General features: G+C 45.1%; 1 protein-coding gene across 1 annotated transcript in view; it reads left to right on the top strand.

Moving 5' to 3' along the window:
- Positions 1-24000, top strand: part of LOC306785954 (heterogeneous nuclear ribonucleoprotein L-like) — a 50571-nt gene extending 26571 nt beyond the window's left edge. Inside the window, exons 2-14 of the mRNA XM_079280552.1 lie at positions 4276-4394; positions 5205-5314; positions 5421-5548; positions 7546-7631; positions 7713-7809; positions 8590-8662; positions 15217-15288; positions 15727-15944; positions 16235-16356; positions 17797-17998; positions 18671-18728; positions 22512-22610; positions 23484-24000. Coding sequence (XP_079136678.1) covers positions 4276-4394; positions 5205-5314; positions 5421-5548; positions 7546-7631; positions 7713-7809; positions 8590-8662; positions 15217-15288; positions 15727-15944; positions 16235-16356; positions 17797-17998; positions 18671-18728; positions 22512-22610; positions 23484-23539 — 1440 coding nt within the window. The 3' untranslated portion in view covers positions 23540-24000. The remainder of the gene's footprint in view (positions 1-4275; positions 4395-5204; positions 5315-5420; positions 5549-7545; positions 7632-7712; positions 7810-8589; positions 8663-15216; positions 15289-15726; positions 15945-16234; positions 16357-17796; positions 17999-18670; positions 18729-22511; positions 22611-23483) is intronic.
- Positions 24001-24315: the final 315 nt, after the last annotated feature.

Below are 24315 nucleotides of genomic sequence, written 5' to 3'. Positions count from 1 at the left end.
GAGAAGGACGCAAAAGAGGAAGATGGGGGAAGGGATTGCTGACAGAGGGAGAACGAGAGAATCAGTAGAGGGGAAAGATCAAAGTTGGAAAGAGACAGAAAACATGAGAAAGATAAGATAAAAATATGAAACAAGAGAAGTGTGAGGATTAGACTTGAATTCCCTTTAATGCGTTCTCTCTCTCTCTCTCTCTCTCTCAGTCCTGTCTTCATTTCCTCGATAATACTCCATATTCATGACTGACAGTCCAAACGAGCCTTGTTGTGTTGCAGCATGGCCTTGTGCTCTTTAGTGACCACTGGTTTCCTGCTTGCCTCCAATGTCTTATATTCACTGAAGCGGAAACACTGGGAGATATGGAGCTTCTTCAAACTTCCTCTCATTTATTTTCTAACAGAAAGAAGTCTATTGTTCTGCTGAGTATTCTCAGCTCACTGTTAAAGTACGTTGCATCACTTTCAAACTGGTGTGGGAGGCTTTTCCCTGGTAGATCCCTGCCTGATGGTCCACTGAAGCTGTGGTGGAGCTTTTCACTGCTTACACTCGGTGGTCACTCTACGAGGTTCACCTTTCCACAGACCACGGACACTTATAGGCCTTGGTCCCTTCTAGGAGTCTTGTGACGTTTTACGAAGAAAACCCTGAATTGTGTCTCTGTTTTTTCTCAAAACCAAAGCCAAACATTTGGTCACCATTGACTGCTGCAATGCAATTAGACATTTACTATCAAAGGGCTGCTCGTAATGGGTATTTATTTAATGAACCGATAATCTAACAACTCATTTATTGATTATTCTACAGTTGTTGTTTTTTAAATACCCGGTTTAATTTAACAATATACCCAAAATAGAATTATAGATGAATATTTCAATATATTTTTTCACATATCTTCCCTTAAGAACAAGATAATGGATCCTATTTTTGATCAGAACATACTGGATTTGAAACACAAAAGGATTGCTGTGACAAACAGATTCATTTCATCACTATATGTCATAACATCCTTTTCACTGAACTAGAGAATCAGTACTTTTACTTAATTAACTTGCAAAACTAAATATTAAAGCATTTCACAGACTAACAACTGTTAATGTCATCTAAAGCCTTTTTCTCACTAGTAGATGGTCGTTAAAGTAAACAGAGAATATAAAACAGCTGAATGACAACATGATGATGATGATGCATGGGGTAACATGTTACCATGACAGCAGCGGTGCAAGAATTACTTTTTACATGGAGGCAATGAAGAAACATTTAGGAATTCAATTTGAAAAGACAACAACTAACAGCAACCGGTTCTGTGTGTTGACGATACTAATACAGCGAGCCCCACATGTTTGGGTCTCTATCTAAAATACTTCTACACTTTAGAGCAGGGGTGTCAAACTGGGGCGACCGTGGCTCACTGGGTTAAGAGGGTCGTCTGGGAAGGTCAACGGTTCGATCCCCGACTGGGACGTGTCGAAGTGTACCTGAGCAATACACTGAACCCCCGGCTCCGATCAATGGCAGCCCACTGCTCCCTATATACAGGGATGGGTCAAATTTCGTGGATGTGTAAAAATGTATATGACAATAAAAATGGTTTCTTCTTCTTTCTTTCTTCTCATTTCCACTCTGGGCCACATCAGCATCACGGTCGCCCTCAAAGGGCCGGTTGTAACTGTAAGACTGTATAACTAACTTCTCCCCAACATGTTGTTAAATAACTCTCTGCATTTGATTATTGTTTATTCAAGTGTAAACATATTGTACATGCAGTTATATAAATGAAAAATGATATTTAAACACATTTCTGTTATTATAACATAAATCATTTTAATTGAGGGTTCAGAAACCCACATGACTCTATCAAAGATCAAACTATCAAAGAAAATAACAAAGACAAATATCAAACACAAGTTATTACATTAACTATGTTCAAAGCTGTTTGTTCACCTCTCTGCATCACTAATGTTCCTCCCTGTCGTCGTCCTGTGCATGGCAGCTACATCCAAGAGCTGCTCACTGAGAGTCAGGTCTGATGAACATGATAGATGATGTATCCGTGTTGTCTGTGCTTTCATCAGCAGTTCATTAGAAACACAAGTACCTGCTCGTCTCTTAGCTAGCTGTGTTGTTAGATTGCTGCTAGTTCATGAACTCGGTCTGCGATGGTGTTTCTTCACAAACTGACATTTGTAAAAGTCTGTATCTGGTCGGAGCTCTGCTCACATACCTTCAGCATGCACTGGGCTGTAGCTGTGTAAATATATTCTGCTGTGATTGCAGTCTGCCTTTTAATTCTTGGACAATTTGATGTTTTTCTTGGAGGCTAAATTTAGCTCCGTGTTTGGTGTCAAAATGCCGACGTGAATAGTATCCTTCATCACCGACACGCCTCATAACACAGAAGACAGACCCGTTGTTCTCCTTGAAGCACAAACATGTATTCGCTTTCCCATCTTTCATTACATTTTCTTGCCTCTGCATCAATTTTTCTCTTCGTGGACATTTTGGGATTATTTGTCGATCTTTTTCAATTGTTGTAAAACCTCTTTACGGGCTGTTGCCTCTCCTGTCCACCTGTTGTGATAGTTTTAATGTCGGTACACAGACAACATGCTATCTCATCATTTCAACTTTCTATCTCATAATTTTGACAATTGGGATACTTTTATTTTCAAGTCTAACTTTTAATTATTTTTCCAAAATACAATAAAAAATATTTAGCTTTTTTTGTTTTTGCTGGTGGTTTCGCAGGCCACATAAAATGACGTGGCGGGCCAGATTCGGGACCCCTGGTTTAGAGGATAGTACGAGAGGTTTTCGAGCTGCAGCTTGTTCTCTGGAGGAATACATGCAATAACCGACACACATATTATAAAACATTAAACATAACATATAAAACAACAAGCTGAGGCGTCATGGTGTCCAAGGCCAAAGCAACAAACCCACACTAAAATGAAAAGACCATTGTTCAACTAAAATGACAATACTAAACTCCCTAACCATAAAACAGGAAAGAAGTAGTCACAAATGCTACTTCAAGATGTTTTCACAGACTTTCAGATCATTGATGCAATGGAGATGTACTGGGAAAGTGCACGTGTCTACAACAATACATGCGTCATTGTGGCGGCTAACTGTCCCGTCAGATGGGTCAGCTCAGGACTAGGTTGCCTGTCTTGTGCACGCTGCAGTGGGCATTAATTATGGATTCAACCTGTTTGTGCAACAGTCATCATTGCAGCTGGGCAGCTCGTTATGACAGCACCCTGCATGCAAGGCACTAATCATGTCAGTTAACGATCATTGACCGGTTAACGGGGTCGACTATTGGACTTGAAACCCGGAGCAGTTGTTGGCCAGGCCGCCAAGAGGAAGTGATTAGCAGATGTCAGCCAGACCCCGATAAGGAGGAGTCAGCAGGAACAGTTTGATGGTCTATTAACAAAAAAGAAAAACTTACAGCAGTGAGTCTAAAAACAGGTGGGAAATGAATCCCAAAACAAAAAGAATGCTGAATCATGAGAAACAGGAGCAAGGCACGAACACAGGAAACGACTCACAAGGAGAGGGAAGCACCAAGAGGGGAAAAACAACAAGTGTGGCATTTGTGAGATTTGAATGCTTTGTCCTCTCTGTGTGTCCCCGGCCACCAGAGCACCAGCCTGCTACTGCTTAAACGAATGAGGGATAATTAGCAACAGGTTACAGCTGTGCCAATTAACCACTCCCACAGATCTCCCCCTGCAGCTGAGCACAGACCACGCCCACCACCACAGAGACAGCATCTACTGGAGTCAAATGTTTCCTTCTCTCTGCCATGAAGTGAGTCCAATGCTGTACTGAGCCGGAGACGAAGACAGAGACACAGAGAGAGGACGTTTGAGACGCTGTTATTTTCCTCCGAGATGTCCCTCCATAACTTGTGAAGTACTGATAGCAGAACCGTTAACTCCGGACCTTATCGATCCTCCAGGTGTTCAGATTAAGTTAGAACTGGTTTCCATTAAAACAGGGTTTTGGGGGTCATCCCTAAGGAACAGTAGGATGATCTTTTTAATAATGTTAACATGTGCAACTCTATGCATTTGAAAGGCAACACAGTGCCTTGCTGTATGACATTGCATTTCATTGTGGCTGAAGTTGAGGCAGGTTGAACTTTTCTGCTGCATGACCGAGCATCTTTTTGGCCAGAGACCTCTGTGTTGGGTCCTCTGGTAGGCAAGTGAAGCAAGCTGCAGACGAGCTGGATGTGTGTGTAAGTGTGGTTGACTGTGTGTGTTGCAGGATAACGGCGAGGACTCTCATCGTATCTCTCCCAGCCCTGTGGTCCATGTCAGGGGTCTGTGTGAGGCCGTGGTGGAAGCAGACCTGATCGATGCCTTGGAGAAGTTTGGGTCCATATGGTGAGACAGCAACTTCTATCTGTGTGTTTGTGCATCTGTCACATTTTTCAATGCTGATGAGTTTGCATGCCTGATTAACCATCAGGACTGAGATCTGAAACAAGAAGGACCACAGTGCACAGTGTGTTTAAGAGAGGGATGGAAGGAGAAGGTGGGAGGTGACAAAAATATCGAGAAAGACGCCGTAGCGCATTGACTACTTTGTCTTTATACAAGACCTGTGAAGAAAAAAGTTATTATCAAATTCATTCTAAAGAAACAAAGGTTTAATATACTGTGAACACTTTGATTTGGCTGCAAAATATTATCTCACATGTAGATTTTGAAGACCTGTTTCTAAAGCATCTACAAGCGAACCGGCCTCCTTTGAATAATCCCCAGACATTTATGCTTTTATCAGCGAACTATTTGTGACAGTCATGTGATCGTGTGAGGTTCCAAAAATTCAGAGGTGCAAGACCAAGCGCTGCAACCTCTGGTGGAGCCTCCGCGCCCCACGGGATCACAAGCCGGCTTCACTACAGCGAGGTCGAACGAGGCTTTTCAGTGCTTCGGCTGTCATTACTTTTGTTTTGAATGAAAAGAAGGCAGAGAAGACCTTCACATCCTCACTGGTGTTAGGAAGGCTTCTACCCTCGGTTCCAAGTTGACAGCAGCACAAAGAAAGGTTCCTCTACCTCATCAGATCTATGAGGATGTGAGTGGAGGGTCGATGCTCCCAAAGGGTGGAGGACATGAGGAGCTGGTCTGTCCAGTGCCGGGTGGAAGAGATCTGAACAGCATGGGTGTGTCCTGTCTTAATGTTCTCAGCTATGTGATGATGATGCCGTTCAAGCGTCAGGCCCTGGTGGAGTTCTCCGCGGTAGAGAGTGCCGACCGCTGTGTGTCCTGTGGAGCCAAGGAGCCCGTATACATCGCAGGTTTGAATCCCAGCGTTCTTCACTGTGAAGACTCACTGATGTCATTGATTAGTGCTTGTGTGCAGCAGGCTGTGTGCGTTCATCTTTACATCCATCTGTTCATCAGGCCAACAGGCGTACTTTAATTACTCCACCTCCAAGAGAATCACCAGGCCGACCAACGCTGACAACCCCAACAGTGGCAACAAGGTCCTCCTGCTGTCCATACAGAATCCCCTCTACCCTATAACCACGGTACACACACACACACATATCTGTATCTGTGTGGCCTTTTCATACTGTATGTGGATTTGTTCTAGAACTCATTGTGAATACAATTCTAATGTGCTGCATGTATGGACCAGGAAGTGGAGCAGGTCACCCACTTCCAAGGACTTTACAGGACAATGTCGACAACATCTACAAGAAAGCAAGACGGGGCCTCCCTCATCTCAGGAAACGTGTGGGTTTGAACACAGCACAGCCTGTGCATGGTCTACGAACCACCAACCGTGTTGGTGGAATGAAAACCTCCCAGCAAGACAAAAGCACAAGCTGACACAGGTCATCAACAGGCCAGCAAGATCATTGGAGACAAACAAGGACAAGTCCTGGACCTGTTCTCAATCCAGACCTACAGTGACCCCACCCATCCTCTCAGCACAGCATTCCAGCTGCTGCAGACTAAACGTCCCAATGGACAGGAAGAACAATATTCCATTAGCTGTGACCCTTCTCAATAAGAGCCTGTTTTAATAGGTCCCTTGGAAATATTTTGCTCCCTTCCCTCCACCCGCACACTCAGTTACTTACACACACACACACACACACACACACACACACACACACACACACCATGAGGGGTTGAAAGGGACACGGAGCACAAGATGCAAATACGTAGGTGTGATGATTTACTGAAAGTCCCTCATGTGTGAGTAAAGCGCTGCCACTTGAGAACAGTCTACAGCGCAAACAACCAGGTCACAATAGCCTGGGTGGAGTCCTCTGACCCTCTGTGGGTTCTACTCCAATCAGGAGCAGACGTTCGTCCACAGAAGACATAGAAACACAGAGCCCGACTCCTTATCCTCTTTACACACAATGCGTTGAAACATTTACAGAAGTAATTATCATTTACATTATGTTTCTGTTGCACATTTCGTACACAGGCAGTCAGTGTGCTTTACATCAATAAAGACAAAAAGCAACATATAACAGCTGAACATCTACTGTTAATTAAACAGACAAGCAACATTAAAGAAAATACAAAGTACATCAAATACAATAGAAACATAGAACATAATCACAGGCACACATCAGCATTTCATCTGAGCGCTTCTGGCAGTTTGTTCCATGTGCAGCATAACCGCTACACTGGTGTATAGCTACGGTGGAACTAATTGAAACTGCTTATTAAATATAGAAGTTTATAAATACTTGTTTTGTCTCGCCTTGCCGAGTGGCCTGTCCATGGCCCTGAAAGGGATTTAACTGGGATGTTAAAGTAGCATTTAACATTTGCTTTGTCTGTAGGATTACATGTCCATATGAGGCCGGGACAAGAGAGTGACAATATTGAGCTACTTGATGAAAATCATTTTTATAAAAACACCTTGAAGTCTAAAAAAACACAACAAGCTGTCTGTTTGTTTGTCATTCTCTGCCCGTCAGACAAACTAGATTTAATAAGCGTCCCTTAAAAGCATCACGTGTCTCGTTCCTCTGAGGTTTGTCTTCGTCTTTCATTCCTCACCATGAGGACGTCTGTCTCTTTCTGCGTCTCTCACTCCAGAAGACTGCCAAGGACTTTCTGCTCAGTGTGCGATGTGCCTGTCAAAGCACAGTCAATGTGGTCTGTAGCACAAGCATCTCTCTGTGAGGGAAACGGGGCTTTTCAACCTCTCTGCAGGCAGCGACGGATGAACGAGTGTTGAGATGTCTGTTTGCATCATCTGACAGAGTGATCATTGATTTACTGAGTGTCAAACAAACAGCTGCAACCAAAGATACTCTTTCTAGAATATGAGTTTCTGAGTTTAAAAAACAAGAGAATTTACCAGAAGCCTAAAAACGACCAGAAGCTGCTCCAGCAGGAAGTTCTATTTCTCTCTTAGCAACTACAGCATCTTGATGGTATGTATGAAACGCTGAGGTCTGCGCTTTGTGCAGGTCAACACACACTGCAGCTCTAGAAGTGTACAGATTGTGTTGACTGTCACATTTCTCTCTTTCTTTCCTCCTCTTGGGTCCAGGATGTCCTGTACACAGTGTGTAACCCCATCGGCAGCGTGCTGAGGATCGTCATCTTCAAACGAAATGGAATCCAGGCCATGGTGGAGTATCCTGACTGCGTGTGTGTGTCTGTGTGTACCTGTATGTCAGAATGTACCGAGCCTTCTCCTTAGCCCCACTCCTTCAGGTTTGAGTCAGTTCAGTGTGCTCAGAAGGCCAAAGCTGCTTTGAACGGAGCTGACATCTACGCTGGTTGTTGTACGCTGAAGATTGAATATGCACGGGTAAGAGACAGGGAACGCATCAGCAGTCACAAGTCATCCTGTGAGGTTGATATCAGCTTCAGTAAGTCACAAAAACCACCTTGGAGGCTCCTAGGAACGCCCAGTAAAGAGCGTTACAATAATCAAGACACGTAAACAACAGCATGAATAGTTTCAGGTCTTTTTCCAGTTTCTCCAACCTGTTCTCCATACTCTGATAGCAACATGCCACGGCCCACTTTAGAGTTAGTACCAGACGCACCAGGCCCACATGAGGAATGGTTTCACCGTGATAGTGTTCTTCTTAGTGGTAAAATCCCACATTTAGTGATTTGAGAATTTGTGCTTCAAAACCAAATCTCTCTCTCTCTCTCTCTCTCTCTCGCTCTCTCTCTCTCTCGCTCTCTCGCTCTCTCTCTCTGCTGATTACCTTTCATTTCTGTCTGAGTTGTTATGGAAATCAGACCACCAGTACTTTAATGACAAAATAAATAGTAATTACTGTATGTACAATATCACTATAATACAACAGACGGAGGATATATTGAACAATGGAGGAATAAACACACACACCTACATATTTGTAGCATTCAACAGCTTCTCATCTCTGACTCTGGATGGTTTGGAGCACTGGTTGCATTCTCTAAAGAATGAGTTCATGCAGAGAGAGAATTGTGTCATCTGCATGAAATAGTATCTTGCAGAGATGATGTTATTAATGTATATCGTGAATGCAGCTCCTGTATCTCTGTGAGACATTGAACTGGATCCTGATTCATTCTTCCACCTTTCTACCAACAGCCAACCCGTCTGAACGTGATTAAGAACGACAACGAGAGCTGGGACTACACCAAACCATACCTGGTCAGACGAGGTAAGACTTCCTCTTCTTTCTCTCTATCTCCTACTGACACTGAAGGCAGACTGTGACAACGGGACCGTTTGGGGTGACCCTTGTCTTTTACAACATGGGAGATCCTGTGATGTGGAAGGTAGGATCAGGTTCTCTGTAGTGCTACGTCTCCCTCCACTGCAGCCGTCCTTGATCCGCGTTACACCAACAGATGAAAATGGTCAGTCACTTGTGAAACCGTCCAGATCCTCAGTCATAATGGACTCAGAGTGTAGTCATAGACCGTAGACCTCCATCACACCAAGACTCCTCCGACTCCTGTCTCTCCATCTCCAATCTCAACACTCTCACACCAGCCAATCACCGGCTTCTCACAAGCCCGCACCTCCGCTCACCATGAGGAGAGAGAGAGAGAACAGAGAGAGGGACGGACGGACGTCAGGCTGACCATGCACTGCAGCTTTCTTCCAATCTTCACTTCTGCAACAAAAGACAGAGGTGGCGCTCACTCCTGCTGACCGCCATGCAGCTGCTGCTTCAACATGCCCAGGAGGCCTCAGCCCCAGCTCTCTCTGCAGGACTCCAGTAGCACCTCCTTCCTCCTGTCTGCTCCACACTTGTTCTTCTTTCTGGAGAAGTAGTCTCGCATGGCCTGACGTCTGGTGCACACAGTGCCTTAAAGCCCTTCACAGCCTCCAGATTAGACTCTCAGTGGTTCTTTTGTGACCGTCATGCAGGTCTTCCACCACACAGGTGAACATGTGCAGCATGCTCTAAACTGCCTTTGTTTGTTTTCACTGCAAGATGTGACAAATGTGATCCTTCTGGCTCAAAGCTCAACATTGTGGACCAGACGTGTTGCTATGCGAGTCTACAGTACAGACAGCTCACTTCATCTGGATTAGTGATATCACAGGATCACGTTCTCATGAGACCTTTAGTGACAATGACAACGTCTCAATACTGTGAATAACTGTATAACAAGAGCCATCGTCAACATGTGATTTTGAATTGATACTCAACATGCTATTTCACTTTTTTTTTAATTGCCCACATTTAAAAGGACGTCCTCTTTTGTGCAAACGCTGCACGTAGAGATATATTAGATAGAATGAACAGAGTAGTTTACACTGCGTGTGTGTGTGTGTGTGTGTACTGAAGGTACGGCCCCCCGTCTGCTGGACTGTAAAGTACTTCCCCGTCTCTGGCAGAGTGAAGGTTCTGAGGTTTTGCAATATTAAGTTGCACTCTTTACATTATGGAATAATTACTGTTGACTTATTTGCAAATCTCTTCAGCAAGTATGGTGATTGGTCGAGAATCGTCACCAGCACGACACAGAACATTCTGCACAAACCAGCTAAATCCAACCAAGCCACTACCTTCAACAGCAGTTGCAAGTTTTTTTTATTTACTTGACCCAGATTTGTTTTAAAATGGCAACCCTGCACTTCACAACGTGCAGACGTTCCTTTGTTTGGTTTCCTGTTAAAGCATTCGGCCAGTGTCTCATGAAGATGAAACCAAAAGGGAGCCGAGTGAGATCAGGTAGAATCATGCAGTGGAACTGAGGCACTTTGTGAGTGTCTTTTGATGCTCTGGTGAATAAAGTGGTGCAGTCCTGCTTTTTCCAACTGAGACATTTAAGCAAGATCAGGTCGTTCCTTTCATCAGCAGATTTAGAAAAGGTCATCCATGCTTTTATTAATTGCAACGCACTTCATTCTGGTGTCAGTAGGCAAAACACATCACCAATCATTTCTGCTCTTCACTGGTTACCTGTGTCTAAATGGACCATAATGTACTAAATGAACATCATGCTGTATTGAAGAAGACTTGAAACTAGAGATTGAGACATAAACTCATGTTTACAATGTTTACTGAGGTAATAAATCAAGAGAGAAGTAGAGTCATTTTCTCATAGACTTCTATACAACCAGAGGAGTCGCCCCCTGCTGGCCTCACTTGTCAGAACTGGAGTTTGTCCCCTGATGAGAACAAAACGATAATGAATGGGAGGGAAGAGTGTCTAATGGCCAAAAAGGTGGAGCTTTATAGCAGGACAGCAGGTGCGACAAACTCCTCCAGGTACCTGTTGCATTAAAGAAAAAAACACAGCTACAAATAAACAAGCCAGGGGACCGTCACAGGTAGCAGTGTCTGCTCACCAGTGTCAAGTAGAGACGGTCAATTAGATGCTTGCCGAGTCAGAAGATTTCAATGATGAATTAAGGTACCCATGCTGTGCATTGCAAAATGCAGCTGCTGACTACAGGTACATGTATAAAGAACAGAAAATAAAGGAGTCACTGCAGACTCTCGGGAATGCGTGTCGGTAAGATCAGGTCCTGGATCAGTGCGGGATGGTAACACTTGTATTCAATGCTTTGTCAGATCCTTCTGTAGTAAATATAGCTGGTGGGCTTTTTTTGCATATTTAAGATTCTGAACATCTCCAACACTAAATGTCTGACGGTCCCCATATTCATGGTCTAGATTTTGAATTCTATAACGTTCAGAAGCAGCTCAACTATCCTTCGTACCACTCTGTGTCCAGTTTGCTTCTTCCCTGAGGACAGTGGGCATTATGGTCAGTTTGCTTTCCCCACAGTTACAATGGTTTTACAGAAGTATCAAAGCGTCCATAGAAACCTCAGCATACGCATTCTAGAGCTGTGTCCATGTCGTTCCATACACTCAGTATGTTCCCAACACTAAATATGACATAATGTGGTTAATCAGCTTCTGTTTTGCATCGGTGCGGTTTACCCGGTTACTCATGTATCCTTATGAAACGTTGTGATGTATAACTGAGGAGTTGAACGTCTAATGATGGTGTCTGCTCTTGGTGGGCTGACACATTACTGTAGCTGTTTGTGTCTCTTTGAATGTACTGAGCTCATTGTAGATGGCATCCTGCTGTCTAGATTTTCTCCTGGCCTTCTCACTTTCTCTGCTCTAGCATCTCTCCTCCAAATTGCTGTGAGTTGAAGTGGGTGTGTATGTGCTTGTACCTGGCGGTTCGATCCCCGGCTCCACTAGTCCATGCCGATGTGTCCTTGGGCAAGAAGACACCCCAAATTGCTCCCGTAGCTGTGCCTGCAGTGTGTGAATGTTAGTTGATGAGCAGGTGGCACCTTGCATGGTAGCCCCTGCCATCAGTGTATGTATGGGTGAATGATGACATGTAGTGTTGAAGAGCTTTGATTGGTCAGAAGATTAGAAAAGAGATACTTTATAGAAATAAACAAGTTAAATAAATACAGACTATGAACTATAATAAATATAAATTAAACTCACAATAATGTATGAATTATTGCACAGAAGATTCAGGGGTGGGGGGGGCATACTTCTCCCTTTTCCTATCAGACAAAGAGTCTGTCTTTTCAATGTGCCTCTAATGTGCTGTGTGGCTTGTATGTAGTCTACTGTATATACTACAGAATGTGATGCTTTCACTGTGTTGTTGATGAGACACAATAATTCAATGTGTTTGACAGCCACAGTTATAATGGTGATGTTTTTATCATTATGATGATAATGTAATGCAGGTGATGTTCATTCGTGCTGAGGGAGAAAAAAGAGAACTTGATGCTTCACAGGTACTGTCTCTTTAATATCTCTGATCACATGACCTCTGTATCGCTAAACCTGCCTCTCTCTGAATAAATCCACCTTGAAGTTGTTTATTTCTTATCTAGTCACCTCCATCATTACATTCATTACCATGAAGTCGATTGAATTTATTATATTTCTGGGGTGTGGAATAATTACTCATGAGTGTGGTTTATAGAAATGAATGTAATTTAAAATCATGGAGCGTGCAAGCTGGATTCACAGCTCTTATAATGGATTTTAAAGTGACAAGTAATCAGATTATGAAAGCATCCATAAGAACGTCTCGAATCTCTCCTGTAGCATCATCATCCGCTGTTACCATCCCTTCACTGGTATACTTGGATGATGTTTTAAATGGTTCAGATTTGGTGCGCTCCAAGGCTTCTGTTTTTGGGATGCAGTGTGGCAGAGATTTGGGCAAGTTGTTGTGTCACAGATCTCAGCTATTAGCAAGGTGAAAACATAATTTACAAAAGCCACAGGGCTCTGCCAGGATTCTGTTTAGTACACACAATGCAATAGCATAGCCCTTTCTGTGACCTCCACATACAGGGTCGGTTTGCAGCTGAATGTGAAGCGTCAGGACCTCCAAGTCCCCCGCACTGGTGCTTGTAGCTTGTTTGCTCTTCTCTTGGGCCATTGGTAACTGAAAGGGACGTTCACTTGGGCTGACAGAGCACCTGGTACCCATGTTCCTGAGATTACCTGGTACCCATGTTCCTGAGATTACCTGGTACCCGTGTTCCTGAGATTACCTGGTACCCATGTTCCTGAGATTACCTGGTACCCGTGTTCCTGAGATTACCTGGTACCCGTGTTCCTGAGATTACCTGGTACCCGTGTTCCTGAGATTACCTGGTACCCGTGTTCCTGAGATTACCTGAGATTATTAGTGGGAGCATATCATCCGGGCGGATACTGAGTGTTGTCTGCGAGTGTTGCGCTTTCAACGCTGTACGTCTGGCCTTGCTTCAACGGTACGGCTGTCAGACTGACTTTTGACAAGCTCGTTCATACAAAGTATGAAGGACATATCCCCTGACTTGTGCTCATAGTTAAAAAACATTGTCAAACAATAAATGATAGCCCAAATAGATAATATAAAAGCAAAGGAGCAACACTAATCTACCATACAAGAGGTTAGAGTGGTGATATGTTGTCAAGATGCGATGTGAACGCAGGCCCTAATATTGTTTCGCTATTGCTTCTACTGTTTCTGTTGCTGGTTTTACAATATCAGGTGCCTTTTAGTACCTTTTTTAAGCGCCTCACGAATAGAGTATTATTATTATTATTATTATTATTATTATTGCTATTATTCTGCTGGACAAGGGGGTCCTCAGTTGCTGCGCAATGAGCAAAAGGTCTTCACAAGTGAGAGTAAGATGCTACATAATATCAACAGATGGATTGGTGTGGCTTCAGCTGTAATGTGGCCATTGTACTGGACTATTGAGTGGAGCCTGAAGGTGAAGCTCTCACTTAGCAGTCAATCTAGGTTCCAAGCCTCATGGTCGTAAGGTTTGAGTCGTGACCAAATGAAGGACATTGTGGACATGAGCAGAAGAGATCAGTGTCCTTGGCCTATCCCATCTGGCCTGGGAATGTCTTGGGATCCCCAGGAGGAGCTGGAGTACATGGCTGGACAAGAAAGACGAATGGACTTGTTGCAGAGGCCCTCGGAAATGTCAAAAAATGGATTGCCAGGATGGCTAGAAATGACAAAGCCATAAAAATAAGACCAAAGTGGTGTGAAGCTGGAACTCCCCACTACAGTTCTGGATAGAGATGCGTGCTGCACAAGAGCAAGGTGCTGCTGATTCACGTTGTACCTCGGGCCACGATGCGCCAACTGTGCTGTGCGCTCAAAACCCGGAAATGTTTCACAATAATCGGATCACTGTTAACAAGATGGTTTCGAGGAATGCTCTATTAGTATTCATTTTTCATGCCTGACTAATAACTGACAGCTCCCACGACCACTTAGTGCTACAATATCAGCTCACCCTCCAGATTCCACCTCAAACATGATCTTGTGGCGTTGTGCTGCTGTGTGTAACCTTTTGGCGATGTTTATTTAAGGATATGCCGAAATATATTGTTTTACAACTTCTGTCTTGTTTTGTGTGCCATTTCTAATAATAACACGGAAAATTGTAATAACCAAGCTAATTGCTGAGATCTGGGAACATATCAACATCGGTAAAGATTAGTCAATGGGTCAAGAAACTGTATATAGGCTTCCCTCCTGTGTAAAAGTGAAGCCAAAATATGCCATATATGGCCGCTGCCATCTTAAACCAAGCCCAGCCACAGCTTGATTCCTGATGATAATGATAATATCTCTATAAATACATGAAGGATCAAACTGATGCATGTTCTGTCAAAGTGCTGACACTGATATGAACGCACACGACAGTCCACAGTGCTGGCTAACCTTACTGTCAGTGGAAACGATGCTAAGCTAGTTAGTTTATGTCTGTTTGAAACAGACAATCAGTTATTTAAGATCTACTCAAAATGACCGAAACCATCTTTGGGGAGAATGTATTTGATGTGTACTTGATAGTTTGGCCCATGTGAAGGGGGTGGGGTTTATCACGTATACTGCAGCCAGCCACCAGGGGGCGATCGAGATGTGTTGGCTTCACTTTTGGGGGAGCCTCATGCCAATCATTTTATATTCAACCTATGAGTCAGACTATCAGACAGGTTAGTCAAACAGAAAAGAGTTATCCAGCTGCTAGAGTTCCTTTTAGCTCTCCAGCTGCTGGCCCTCTGTGGTGTCACAAAGGAGACACTGAAGTGGCCTTGTTCTGGATAAATAGCTCTTCCACTTTTACTGTGGAGTCTTCTGAATTATTAAATGCAATATCTACATCTATGAGCCCATTGTTTTGAAGAAAATGAATGTAGGCGCTGCACACGATCTAATAACGTGTGTGTGTGTGTTTCAGACCGTGGAAAGGGAAGGCAGAGACAGGCCATTTTAGGAGAACACCCATCGTCCTACAGTGATAACGGCTACGGTAAGACACCTAGAATGAAACCGGTAACTGAATCTGCTGCCGAACACAAGGCTGCTACTTCCTCGACAGATCCTCATACCGCTGAGGTGAAACGTGACACTTCCTCACCTACACACACATTCACTTAGCATCGGTGGAGTCTGCCCGGCGTGTAATGGTCAGAGGTGCAGCAGTGGGTGCACCTGCATTGGGAAACAGATCCCTGCCACGCTCATTGATGCAAAGAGATCGTTTGCATGTTTTTGAAGTGGGTTTGTATGAGGTCATTATTCATAGTCAGTGTGATGTCTACAGTAGATAACGGTCAGAACACAGAAAGCTTGTACTGACTTTAAACCGCCACCACCAAAAATATCAATATCACTTTAAGAGTACGCTATCTTTGCTATATTTACCTAGCTGTTAGCATCTCAGCTCCTACCGTCTCTGCCTCCTCAGGTTCACCCTGCCCCCTGCTGCCTCTGCCTGGCAACAGCAGGTACAAGCTGACCTCAGCAGATGTTCCAGACATGGTGTCCTATCCACTGCCCCAGTCCTCCTCCTCATACTCTGCCCAGACCGCCAGCTCTGTTGCCATGGTTAGCGGCCTCCATTCATCCAAGATGAACTGCACCCGCATCTTCAACCTCTTCTGCCTCTACGGCAACATTGAGAAGGTAGGTGTGTTTGAAGTTCTTAAAGGGGGTCTTTGATGGCTCGCTGTTTCATAATGTCTATTATAGAAACAAAGAAACTGTTGTAACGATGGTGTCACACCAACCACGGCTGTTTGGGTGATTAGGTTTTTGTCCACGTCACTAACATTGTGATCTCGTTAATATCCGGAATGAAAGAGTGATTATAGCGAGCCAAACCTGTTTCAGTCTCCACCGGCTATTGTTCTAAGATACACTCGAAGAGTTGTGAACCTATCCTTTCTATTGTGTGTGTGTGTGTGTACTTTCAGGTGAAGTTTATGAAGAGTGTTCCTGGCACAGCGTTGGTTGAGATGGGAGATGAGTATGCTGTGGACAGAGCCATCACACACCTCAACAGCATCAAGGTGTTCGGCAAGAGACTCAATGTCTGGTGAGAAGTAGATCAACCCACACACACTTTATTATTGTCATTACTTATAGGTTTCTTATCATGTCTGTCAAATGTAAATGTCCTAAATGATACATCCAAAATGTTTCACATCTATCTCAGTCCGTGTTAGAAATAGTCTAATATATGCATAGAAGGACCTGCAGCTCTATAGGTTCACTCATCTCCTCATTAGTCTTTTCAACTCGTTGTTTTGCCTTTTGAAATGTGGAAAACAATACTAGTAGATAGTAGATGCCAAGTCACAAGTTCCCAGAGTCGGAGGTGACGTTTTCAGATATTTATCTAACAATCCAAAAAGCCAAAGATTATTCTTATAAAACAGAAACATTTGAGATGATAAAAACAAATACTTTAGTGTTTGTGGATCAAGTGACAAAATCCGGTTCAGAAAAGTGAAGCTAATGCTGATGTTTCCTAAACCTGCATTCTCTCTAGTGTCCACCAGGGGGCGACTCCTCTGGTTGTATAGAAGTCTATGAGAAAATGACTCTACTTCTCTCTTGATTTATTCCCTCAGTAAACATTGTAAACGTGAGTTTATGGTCTCAATCTCTAGTTTCAAGTCTTCTTCAATACAGCATGATGTTCACTTAGTACATTATGGTCCATTTAGAGTCACACAGACCATAAAGCAGGGGATGCTTTAGGGCGGGGCTACTGTGATTGACAGGTCTCTACCACTGTGTTGTCCTGTCTGGTAGTTGTCCGTCCTTTAACCCTTTCACAGCATGTTTTCACTTCATCAAAGTTAATTGCAACATTTGTATGCATAAAAATGTCTTATTCAGCGTTCAGTCGTAATTAACTCCGCCCTTTAGTGTCACTTCTGGTTGCAAACAAACAAGATGGCGACGGCCAGAAAACAAGATGGCAACAGCCAAATACCAAACTCAAGGCTTTAACCAGTCCACAAACCAACAGGTGAAGTCACAGTGTAATAATACATTTAATGAAACAATGGGACAATCAAAATGTTCTTGATCCCTTTGATGTCAACCAAACAAATAATTTGAGAAACTATGTATAAACTATCAAGCTGATATCAGAGGACGTAGTCTCCGTGACCCAGAGGTTTCTGGGAGCCGTTGTGAAGCTCATAGTGGGCTTCTCTGGCCGTCACCATCTTGGCAGTGACGCCACAGCCCTCAAAATGATGGTGATTATGCTTTTGGCCATAATGGTGCAGCCCTGGTTGGGATGCTTGAGCAGTAGATGAGGTCCCTGCCCGTGGCCTGTGGGTGGAGCTTTAAGGCCAACAGTCTCAACATTTGATTCTTTTCAACTGCTTTGGATGTGAAACGATGTCACGACTGCATTCAGACCTGACATGTTGTCAGTGTGTTGATGGTATTCAGGCTGTGTTCTGTAGAACACGTAGCCGTGCATGAGTGGATCAGGTGACCGTGGTGTTGTGTGCAGTGTGTCGAAGCAGCACGCAGTGATCCCCAGCCAGGTGTTCGAGTTAGAGGACGGCAGCAGCAGCTACAAGGACTTTGCCATGACGAGGAACAACCGCTTCAGCAGCGCCGGACAGGCCTCCAAAAACATCATCCAGCCTCCGTCTGCAGTGCTGCACTACTACAACGTCCCTCCGTGCATATCACAGGAGCATTTACTGAAGGTACGGCCCCCCGTCTGCTGGACTGTAAAGTACTTCCCCGTCTCTGGCAGAGTTGTCTCAATCTCCAGTTTCAAGTCTTCTTCAATACAGCATGATGTTCATGTGATTCATATATGTACATATATGTACATATAAGTACATATATGTACTTATATGTACATATATGTACATATATGAATCACATATATGTACATATAAGTACATAAAGCAAAGCAGTCCATTTCCATAGATACATGCTGATATATAAAGAATGGATGCATTGTTACTTCCATATTCAATTTGACTTGCGTATTAGCAGTTTATTGTAAATTGTGTTAGAAATGCACATGCCTCCATAAATGTTATGTTGTTGCATACAAACCTAGTATTTCTGCTAACACTCATAGTTTATATATATATGTGGAGAGCAGTGCAGTCCAAGTCTGGATGGACCAACATGAAAGACTGGAGGGAGGAGCTGGGTGTGAACCACAGCAGAGGTGGAGCAAGGAGAGAGAAAAGACGAACGAATGAATGGACACATACAAGACACGGACATTTATCACATTTACACATTTTATAGTTCATGCAGGTTCATGGTTAATGAAATGAGCATGGTAATATTTATAAGTCTAAATGTCTTTCATGTGATGGAGCCTTCTCACATATTAGCTGCTGTGTGTGTTTTGGCAGCTGTGTACGGAGCATGACGTGCCTGGCTTCGTCAAATTCAAGATGTTTGATGCCAAACGTAAGTAGAACTTCAATGTGAGATGTTTTATCAGGTTCTTGTCAGAGCTCATAGAGGACTTTTGTAGCCTGTGAAAATGATTCATTTGACTGCTCCTACCCCACTGTGTCACCATGATAGATATAACAATATATTGTTATATTTATATTACTGTTGATGACCAAAACTGCAAGAAATCTGAAGTCATCATCATCATCATCGGCCCAAAACACCAAACACACCAACTGCTTCTCCATCGATGGCTCCGCTGTCTCCCCTTCCTCCAACATCTGCAACCTTGGAGTCATTTTTGTATCAATCCTTTCATTTGAATCCCACATCAACCACTTTGTCAAAACAGCCTGTTTTCATCTCAAAAACATTGCCGGCATCCGCTCATCCCTCTCCTTTTCTGTTGCGTTTCCTCATCCACTCGTTCATCACCTCGAGGCTCGACTACTGCAGTAGCCTTCTTTTTGTTCTTCACTCCAAACTCCTCAAAAGGCTTCATTACGTTCAAAAGTCAGCTGCCCAGATGCTGACACACACTAGCTCCAGAGAACACACCACCTCTGTCCTCCAGGACCTCCGCTGACTCCCTACAGAACATCGCATCCATTTCACACATCACCGACAAAACTCTGCATAACATGGACCCCTCCAACCTCTCCACCTCCAACCTCTCCACACTGCTCTAATGGCCCCCTCCAACCTCTCCACCTCCAACCTCTCCACACTGCTCTAATGGCCCCCTCCAACCTCTCCGCACTGCTCTAATGGCCCCCTCCAACCTCTCCACCTCCAACCTCTCCGCACTGCTCTAATGGCCCCCTCCAACCTCTCCGCACTGCTCTAATGGCCCCCTCCAACCTCTCCACACTGCTCTAATGGCCCCCTCCAACCTCTCCACCTCCAACCTCTCCACACTGCTCTAATGGCCCCCTCCAACCTCTCCGCACTGCTCTAATGGCCCCCTCCAACCTCTCCGCACTGCTCTAATGGCCCCCTCCAACCTCTCCACCTCCAACCTCTCCGCACTGCTCTAATGGCCCCCTCCAACCTCTCCGCACTGCTCTAATGGCCCCCTCCAACCTCTCCACACTGCTCTAATGGCCCCCTCCAACCTCTCCGCACTGCTCTAATGGCCCCCTCCAACCTCTCCGCACTGCTCTAATGGCCCCCTCCAACCTCTCCCCCTCCAACCTCTCCACACTGCTCTAATGGCCCCCTCCAACCTCTCCGCACTGCTCTAATGGCCCCCTCCAACCTCTCCGCACTGCTCTAATGGCCCCCTCCAACCTCTCCGCACTGCTCTAATGGCCCCCTCCAACTTCTCCACACTGCTCTAATGGCCCCCTCCAACCTCTCCGCACTGCTCTAATGGCCCCCTCCAACCTCTCTGCACTGCTCTAATGGCCCCATCCAACCTATCCGCACTGCTCTAATGGCCCCCTCCAACCTCTCTGCACTGCTCTAATGGCCCCCTCCAACCTCTCTGCACTGCTCTAATGGCCCCCTCCAACCTCTCCGCACTGCTTTAATGGCCCCCTCCAACCTCTCTGCACTGCTCTAATGGCCCCATCCAACCTATCCGCACTGCTCTAATGGCCCCCTCCAACCTCTCCGCACTGCTTTAATGGCCCCCTCCAACCTATCCGCACTGCTCTAATGGCCCCCTCCAACCTCTCCGCACTGCTCTAATGGCCCCCTCCAACCTCTCCGCACTGCTTTAATGGCCCCCTTCAACCTCTCTGCACTGCTCTAATGGCCCCCTCCAACTTCTCCGCACTGCTCTAATGGCCCCCTCCAACCTCTCCGCACTGCTCTAATGGCCCCCTCCAACCTCTCTGCACTGCTCTAATGGCCCCCTCCAACCTCTCTGCACTGCTCTAATGGCCCCCTCCAACCTCTCTGCACTGCTCTAATGGCCCCCTCCAACCTCTCTGCACTGCTTTAATGGCCCCCTCCAACCTCTCTGCACTGCTTTAATGGCCCCCTCCAACCTCTCTGCACTGCTCTAATGGCCCCCTCCAACCTCTCTGCACTGCTCTAATGGCCCCCTCCAACCTCTCTGCACTGCTCTAATGGCCCCCTCCAACCTCTCTGCACTGCTCTAATGGCCCCCTCCAACCTCTCTGCACTGCTCTAATGGCCCCCTCCAACCTCTCTGCACTGCTTTAATGGCCCCCTCCAACCTCTCTGCACTGCTCTAATGGCCCCCTCCAACCTCTCTGCACTGCTCTAATGGCCCCCTCCAACCTCTCTGCACTGCTCTAATGGCCCCCTCCAACCTCTCTGCACTGCTCTAATGGCCCCCTCCAACCTCTCTGCACTGCTCTAATGGCCCCCTCCAACCTCTCTGCACTGCTCTAATGGCCCCCTCCAACCTCTCCGCACTGCTTTAATGGCCCCCTCCAACCTCTCTGCACTGCTTTAATGGCCCCCTCCAACCTCTCTGCACTGCTTTAATGGCCCCCTCCAACCTCTCTGCACTGCTCTAATGGCCCCCTCCAACCTCTCTGCACTGCTCTAATGGCCCCCTCCAACCTCTCTGCACTGCTTTAATGGCCCCCTCCAACCTCTCTGCACTGCTCTAATGGCCCCCTCCAACCTCTCTGCACTGCTCTAATGGCCCCCTCCAACCTCTCTGCACTGCTCTAATGGCCCCCTCCAACCTCTCTGCACTGCTCTAATGGCCCCCTGCTACACGTGCCCTCAGATCGCCAACTGCTCACCTCCTCACGCCCACAGCGAGCACTGAACCTGGGGTGACGAGGCCTTTTCTGCTTCTCACCTCCGGATCTCAGATTCACTCCCTTACTGCTAAACATACCTTTTCAGGTCTGTTTTTATAGTCTAACCATTTGACTTGTCTGTCTATTTCTATGATGTATGTTTTTAAATATCTATCTCTTTTGTCCTCTTTGTAAAGTGTCTTTGGCTTTTTTCTAAAAGCGCTTATTAGATCAAATGTATTGTTATTATTAATTATTAAACAGAATGTGAAACTCATCAACAGAAGACACTACATGAACAATAAGTCAGGACAGAGCTAGGTTATCAGTCTGTGCACAGCACAGCGATAACACCACAGAAACCCAGTCTTCATTAAAAACCTGAACACACCACATGCACAGAAGCAGTGTAAACACTGTACTGTCTCGCCTTTAGAAGTAGTAGAAGAAGAGTGTATGTAGGCCACATTTGTAGTATTCTGATCTTTTAAATGTAAGTTGTCTTCCTGAGTTGTCCTCCCAACGTTTAGCTGGTTCAAAAACACTGGTTCATTGTATTTGCCAATATATAGTATTCGAGTAATCGAGTGATAGCTATGAGATATGAGCTGCAGGCTGTCCTCGTCCTGCTTGTTTGATGTGTAGTGCTGTCCATGGTGCTGACGGAGACGGCACCGTCGCCAACAAAGCGCCATCATCGCAGCTGTTTTACTGACTTTGTAACTGACTCAGGCCTCGGAATGTTTGTGTAGGAGTAGTGAGGTTTAACAGTAGGGTCATCATTCAAACATACAGCGAATATAAATATTATTTCATGCTAGTCTTACAATATCAACCTACATAATGTTGATCATCACAGCTGTGCACAGAAACCTCTGACTTCCCCGGCCCAATAGTGCTCATGGAGGCCCTGATGCAAATGTATCATTTATAATATATACATTTAAACATTGTTTCTCAGCTCCTGTCCCAGGAGGCCCCTGGTACTCGGGACCCGGAACTTAAGCCGGGGCATTAGTACTGTTGATTCGGCTCTTTTAATCTGACATGTTGCTTCTCCCTCCCTCAGCCTCCTCTAAGACCATCTCCGGCTTGTTGGAGTTTGACAGTAAGACGGAGGCAGTGGAGGTTCTTACTGTTCTCAACCACTACCAGATCAGGATACCCAGTAAGTCTTCCTGTCCTTCAAGCATTCGTATACTTTAATGTCCACTCTGTCGAGACCTCATACAGCTGATTATATCATAATCTCGGTATATCCATGACTCTGATTCTCCTACTTCCTGGTCACTTTGGACCTCGGTACAAGGATGTACTGGCTTCTCTCCGTAGAGTGTAGGTCAGTGCCCCCAAACAAAGATGAGGGAATCTCACTCAAACGTTTATCCCAGCTCCCTCACAGTCCACATGGCAGACAAAATAACAAAAACGAGCCTACATTTAGTGGATCGTAACATATTTGGTTTAGAATTCATCTGCAGATGCTCCGGTTCAAAATGAGACCAAACTTTTTTTTGTGGATGTCTGTTTTTGAACCACGATAATGGCGTAAAATGTTATTGGTATCGTGGCCCTTCAACCATTTGAAAATCAATGAATGTACTCTTTAAAAAGCAAACGGCTGATGGGTCCAGTAGTGTGCCAGACGAGCTGTGGACGGACAGACGGATACACAGGCACACGCGACCAAATGCATGATCTCCCCACAGACACAACATACTGAAGTAGAACTAGTTTAAGAAGTGTAATCAGATACGCTTGACTTAGAAATCAATCCTGACGGTGAATGAATATCTGATGACAGATTCTTCTCAACCTATTCATCTATACTTGTCCTAGTTGTACACATTTAGTACACTGCACTCTGCCCTCAGTTCTTATAACTGTAGGGCGCGGCTAATGTTTCTTAGACAGACTCTAATTGTGTGTGTGTGTGTGTGTGTGTGTGTGTGTGTGTGTGTGTGTGTGTGTGTGTGTGTGTGTGTGTGTGTGTGTGTGTGTGTGTGTGTGTGTGTGTGTGTGTGTGTGTGGTTGGTTTCAGACGGGTCCAACCCATACACCCTGAAACTGTGTTTCTCCACCTCGTCCCATCTATAAGAAGTTGCAGAGCACAGGAAGAGCCCGATGATGGCCGACCTCTGACCTGGGAGAGGGAGACGGACATGAGAGACAGACTCACAGACAAGTGGAGGAGAGATGTAAGCAAGAAGACGAGAATGAGAGAGACAGGTGTGGCCTTTCAAAGGAGAGGAGGATGGAAACGGACGTGTTCAGGAGAGCAAAGACACTGTCACTGTCTCCAAAACGGAACATCAGGCGCACACCCATCATCCCACCGTCCAATCACAACTCAGCAAGCTGACAGACGGAAACACTCTGTTAATGACAGACAGACGGGCAGACAGGGACCCCCTCTGTTGACTCTACTGTACAAACCTTCATTGTCCACTTCTGTGACCGTCAGACATTCTAAAATCCTCATTTGTGCACATGGTGAATACGATACTATTGTAATGTTTAGGAAATGGATGAATACAGTGTGTTGTTTTGAATTGTCATTGAACTTATGAAGTAAATGTGCGTACGGTTTTAACACAAGTTCTCATGCAGGGCTCATTAGTGCCACATGACCTTTGCCCTGGCGGCAGCGAGGACAGAGGAGACCCTCCGCCGTTTGGCCCAGAGTGAGATATCCGAACTACTGAGGAGTTGTCATATTCATGGTCCTCAGAGGAAGACTCTGATGGCTTCAGTGACCCTCTGACCTGACTTCTCCGCTGCAGCCAGCATGAGGTCTAACTCTTCAGCTTCTATAACTAAGATCTATAGCATGGTACCTGGAAAACAGATGGCAGGGTTTCCAAGAAATTCCC

This window comes from Melanostigma gelatinosum (genome assembly GCF_949748355.1).
Source record: "Melanostigma gelatinosum genome assembly, chromosome: 12".
NCBI lineage: Eukaryota > Metazoa > Chordata > Actinopteri > Perciformes > Zoarcidae > Melanostigma > Melanostigma gelatinosum.
Note: the sequence above shows the minus strand (reverse complement) of the source record. Positions and strands in the feature narration are given on the sequence as shown.